Below are 5,779 nucleotides of genomic sequence, written 5' to 3'. Positions count from 1 at the left end.
CTCTCTCTCTCTCTCTCTCTCTCTCTCTCTCTCTCTCTCTCTCTCTCTCTCTCTCTCTCTCTCTCTCTCTCTCTCTCTCTCTCTCTCTCTCTCTCTCTCTCTCTCTCTCTCGCCCTCCTCGCTCTCTCTCGCCCTCCTCGCTCTCTCGCGAGGGCACTGCGCTGTGAACGATGTTAAGTGCAACTCGTGGTTGCGCGTAATCTAATTAGCGACGATTGTTAATCGCGCCGCTCGTGGTTACCGCGGCGACTCGGCAGCTGCCCGACCGTCGCCCCGCATCGATTACGCGCCTCGATTAACGAGTAATTAGCCGCCATGCTCTTCGCCGCATGAATCACTCGCGGTAATTACTCGCGAGGATGCTGCGCGGTGGGGATGAGGGACCGAGCGGTCCTGCAGCTGACGCTTGCCGCCAGGATGCGGAGGATGGAGGTTTGGCTTCAGGAAGCCTTAATGTCGGGTTGTGGTCCTGCAGCTGCCACGAGGATGCGGGTACTGGGGGCTTGGCTTCAGGAAGCCCTAATGTCGGGGCGCGGCCATGCAGCTGAGGATTGCCGCAAGAATGTAGATGCTGGGTCTTGGGTTCAGGAAGCCCTAATGTTGGGCTGTGGTCCTGCAGCTGACGGTCGGTCGTCGCCGGGATGCGGTTGCTAGCGGATGCGGGTGCGGATGATGTAGCTCAGCTTCACAAAGCCCGGAGGCTGCGGCACGGTCCTGCAGCTGAGGGTCGGTCGTCACCGTCGAGCGGCAGGGATGCGGATGCTATCACGAAGCCCTATCTCCCGCTGCTTGCATCCCGAGCATAGAGCGGGCAGTCCACACGACGGCGACCGGATGTGGGGCGAGAGCATAAGCCGACGCTGCGATAAATATTCGTGGTGAACGAACCCCGGCATGATGCGTCTGCCTCGAGAATTCGACGCGTCAGTGGGAGTTGAAGGGCGAAATCGGAATGATAGAAAAAAATAAATATCGGCTATCGATTCTCGTCTCCATCTTCGACTCGGTTGTCGGCGGCATCCTTCAGTTGTGAGGAAAGCACGAGAGAATCGTCAAATACGAAGAAGCTCGCGAGAGAAAGATCGTCGTGTATGTTTGTTTTCATCCTCCCTCTCCCACTCCTGTGCGCTCGTTGGTTTGTTGATGGTTTGAGTTATTCGCGAGGTCCCACGCGACTCGTGTGTGTAATCGTTGGTCGTTGCTCACTCTTTTCTCTCTCGTCGGTCGGCAGATACATAGTTCCACATAAAATGAAGGAGGTGAATTAAATAATGCTAGAAAAAATCAATGTTCAATGGCTACTCTTTCACGCTCTTTTTTCTCTATGTGTCTGTGTCTCTGTCTCTGTCCCTTTCTCTCTCTCTCTCTCTTTCTCTGTCTCTCTCTTCTGTCTTTCTCTCTGTCCCCGTCTCTCTTTCCCTGTCTCTCTCTCGCTCTGTCTCTCTCTGTCTCGCCCTCCGTCGCTTTCTCCCTCTCTTTTCCTGTCTCTCTCTCTTTCTCTCTCTCTCTCTGTGAAGTCCACCCCTCACTGACGTCTCTCCTCACAGGCACAAAGTATGAGCGGCGGGCGGACGGGGCGTTTGAGCCGACTCCGTCCGGTCTGGACATTGTGACCGCGGCAGAGGAACTGCGCATGGCCATCGAACTCGATCTCTGCGAGACTCAGAGCGGCGACCTGCCTGACGGCACCCGGCACTTCATCGCGCGCTGGCTAGGTGGCGCTGATGCTGCGACGGCGGCGAAGGTGGCGGCCCCTGGAGGCAGGGCCGTGCAGAACGGATTTGGGGTAAGTCGCACGTGCGTGGTTGTGGTTTAAAGTTACACAGTGTAGGACAATTTAAGACAATATACAATTTACAATATACAATTTACAATATACAATTTAGGATAATATACAATTTACAATATACAATTTAGGATAATATACAATTTACAATATACAATTTACCTATATTGTGTCTATTATCCTAAATTGTATATTGTAAATTGTATATTATCCTAAATTGTATATTGTAAATTGTATATTATCCTAAATTGTATATTGTAAATTGTATATTATCCTCAACAAGTCTACCGCACGACGAAAACCATTAAAACGTCGCAAAACACCCAACGAAAAACTACAAACTCAACCCCCACCCACCCCACATCACCCCCACCCACCCCACATCACCCCCACCCCACCCCACACTCCCCCCACCCCACCCCACATCTCCCACGTCTCACAACTTCAACCACGTTCGCACAACTCAAACGCCCCCCTCTCCACCTTGCAACTTAAACAGCCTATATTGTGGCAAAAATTTAAAAAATATTTTCCCGCCCACATTTGTGATGACACATGGCCACACTTGTGACAAAAATGTGTGTGATCAACCAGTTCTGGTTTTGAGATGTGTTGGCCACACATCCAGAAACGCTTTTTCTCATCGGAAACCCATCGAAGGATTAGTACTTAGTTGCTGTAGCGTACGTAGTCGGGTACACTAGTTCATATCAGGGGTTACGGGTAGATAATGACAATTGATTTGTCGTTATCTACCCCAGTGCATATTATACAAGGTGCTACTACACTTGGTTTTAGGTAAAACCCCGTGTTACGTGTGCACGGTTATATTTAAACGAACGTGGAAGGAATACTACTGAAATACGAGTACTAGGAATAAGTACGAGCTGCAGGTGTTGCACCAGCTCTACCTGTGTGGCCGGCTCTTCACATGCCTGTGCCCCATGTACCACCCTCGCGCTGTGGTCTCTAGTGTGCGCACGGGCTGTGTAGGTGCGCAGAGCTTGTGATGGCCCTGTCCCACGGTTTGGCGCGGCCAACAGCGCGCTGTACGGTGCTGCCACACGATGGGCGGGTTTTTACCGTAGCAGTTCACCAGTGCAGGGCTAAACATCCTCGAGCTATTCCTAGCAGCTGACAAAACAACGGGGACAACTAATGCAGGGGCGAGTACGTGGGAAACGCGCGCATTGTTATTGCGTGTAATATCCTGTTGATATTCTTTGTCCGTAAACATTGGCGATGCTGATGATGTTGATGATGAATCGATGATGATGATGATGATGATGATGATGATGATGTTGATGATGAATCGATGATGATGATGATGATGATGATGATGATGATGATGATGTAGAGGAGGAGGAGGGGGAGGAGAAGGATGAGAATGATGATGATGAAGAGGAGGAGAGGGAGGAGGATGATGAGTCATTAATATTGAGCTTGAGTCATAACAGTCGGTATGCATTCTTCGTTCACCTGTTTTGACTAGGTGTGGTGAGCAGAACCGGTAAACACTACTGTATGTAAACATCTTCAATCGTGTGTTATACATCCACGATTGATAACCAAGTCCCGCCGTTTACATTTGCACAGATTTCCTGCTCGAGAGAGAGAGAGAGAGAGAGTGGGGGTGAGAGGACAGGCGAGAACGAGAGAAATCGAGAGAGGAGAGGGAAGGAAGAGAGTGAGTGAGAGATAGATAAAGGGAGCGTGGGAGGGAGAGCGATGAGGGAGAGAGAGAGGGGGAGAGAGAGAGAGAGACGAGGAAAGATAGGATAGATAGTAGATAGATGGGGGAAGAGCAGGAGAAGAGGGAGAGAAGAGACGAGAGAGAGAGAGAGGGAGAGAAATAGAGAAGAGAGGAGAGGAGAGAGAGATCGAGAGAGGAGAGAGAGAAGAGAGAGAGAGAGAGATGAGAGGAGAGAAGGGAGGGAGAGAAATAGAGATAGAGAGAGAGAGAGAGTATGAATTAGAGTAAAAAGACAGATAATACGCGTGTATGTGTAAATTATATCGACACTATATCTTAATTAAATTATATAATCACAGAGACTGCGTAGCGCCAGCAGTGATTACAACGCCAGCAGCCTCCTGTATGCACTCCGAATCCACACGACACATATAGACTATAATTATATAATATAGACTCTACCCACGGCCTCGGCATCTCATCCTAAAATAAACACGTCCTGTCGCAAATACAGATAGAATACAAATAAGAGCATGCGGCATGCACACATCATGCTCATCTGCTCCCGTACCCTTTTAAAAACGTGTGTGTGTGCGTGCGTGTGGTGCGTGTGCGTGTATATGTGCGTGTGTGTGTGTGTGTTCGCATAATCTGCGCAGAAGTGCTAAAACGCGCTGGCAAGCGTCTTGCCTAAAGGTCGCGCAAAGGTCGTCGCCATTTTCCTTCCCGCAGTAACACACTAGCGCGCACTGTGTGTATATTCATGAGCGTGCGCATGTTTCCTCTCGTCCTTCTCCCATCCCTCCTCATAGAGCCATCTTACGTCTCTCATTCAGTGGAGAGGACGCTAGCTGTAGCAGTGAGGGAGAGGGGTGGGTGCTGCGGGACCAGCGGGAAACAGTGAGCGGTAACAGTGTAGAGTAGCCACGATAGTGCAGACACCCTGGTCTCCAGCCGTATAAATTATAGTTCTGTAGTGCCGTCACGGTGACCCTCCCGTCCAACATCATCATCATCGTCGTCATCATCATTATCATTATCATCATCATCATCATCGTCGTCGTCATCATCATCATCATCATCATCGTCGTCATCATAGTAATCGTCAGCGCATCACACATGTACTTACGATGTGCTCACTCATCTTGACATGTCGATGGCGACCAGTCCTCCTCCACCACCACCACGGCCGGCAGCAGCTCCTGTATTCCCCGCCGTCTTCTCCTAGTTAGTTAGATATAGCGGCGTTAGTGAGACACGATGCGATGCGATGGGAGGCTGGGAACAACAAGCCGCTATGGCTTCCCGATTCAGTTCCACGTTTCACAGTGTCGAACGGTAGCTGTGAACACGCTCGCTGCTCTCTCTCTCGTCTCTCTCTTACTTTCAAAGAATCTCTGCTCTCTTTCTCGCCTTATCTCTTCTCGCTCTCTCTCGCCGCGGCGGAACATTATTTGCGGATTTCTGTTTCTTAAAATAGCGGCACATGGAGTGCATCGTGCATGGTGCACACACTAAAGAGGAGAGCGGGGAGATGCGTGCACACGCTGCCATGAAGGGAGGAGGAAGAGATGAGAGAGAGGTAGAGAGAGAGACGAGAGAGAGAAAGAGAAAGATGGAGCGAGGAGAGCAGAGAGAGAGAGAGAGAGAGAGACGGAGAGAGAGAGAGGAAGGAGGAAGGAGAGACGAGAGAGGAGGAGGAGGGACGGAGGGAGCGAGAGGACGAGAGAGAAGAGGGAAGAGAGAAGTAGAGAGAGAACGAGAGGAGGAGAGAGAGAGACGAGACGAGGAGAGAGAGATAGAGAGAGAGAGTGAGAGAGAAGAGAGAGAGAGAGAGAGGCGATGAGGAGAGAGAAGGGGAGAGAGAGAGATTAGAGAGAAGAGAGGGGGGGTGGGATAGGAAAGAGAGAGAGAGAGAGAGAGAGAGGCGACGAGAAGAGAGAGAGAGGAGGAGAGATAACTGGGGGGGGAGAAGGATAGAGAGAGGGAGAGGGAGAGAGAGGAGGAGAGAGGGAAGAGAGGAGAGAGAGAGAGAATGAGAGCGAGAGAGACAAGAGAAGAGAGGAGAGAAAAGACACAGACAGCAAGGGGAGAGAGAGAGAAGGAGAAGAGAGGAGAGAGAGGAGAAAGACCGTCCACTCGAGAAAGACCAACAGAGAGAGAGAAAGCGAGCGGGAGAGCGAAGAGAAAGGATGGAGAGAAGAGAGAAAGACAGACAGACCGAGGAGAGATGAGAGCGAGAGGAGATTGAGAGAAGGAGAGAGAGAAAAGAGAGAAAGCGAAAGAGAGAGATAGCACAC

General features: G+C 50.6%; 1 protein-coding gene across 1 annotated transcript in view; it reads right to left on the bottom strand.

Annotated features, from left to right (window-relative positions):
- The window catches only part of LOC106817142 (NADH-cytochrome b5 reductase 3-like), a 25,371-nt gene extending 20,535 nt beyond the window's left edge, over positions 1–4,836 (bottom strand). The window contains exon 1 of the mRNA XM_014821791.1: positions 4,609–4,836. Coding sequence (XP_014677277.1) covers positions 4,609–4,623 — 15 coding nt within the window. The 5' untranslated portion in view covers positions 4,624–4,836. The remainder of the gene's footprint in view (positions 1–4,608) is intronic.
- Between the last annotated feature and the right edge of the window lie 943 nt (positions 4,837–5,779).

The sequence above is a fragment of the Priapulus caudatus genome, unplaced genomic scaffold (assembly GCF_000485595.1).
Source record: "Priapulus caudatus unplaced genomic scaffold, Priapulus_caudatus-5.0.1 Scaffold1607, whole genome shotgun sequence".
Classification (NCBI taxonomy): domain Eukaryota; kingdom Metazoa; phylum Priapulida; class Priapulimorpha; order Priapulimorphida; family Priapulidae; genus Priapulus; species Priapulus caudatus.
The sequence above is the reverse complement of the archived record's forward strand: the minus strand, read 5'-3'. Positions and strand labels throughout refer to the sequence as shown.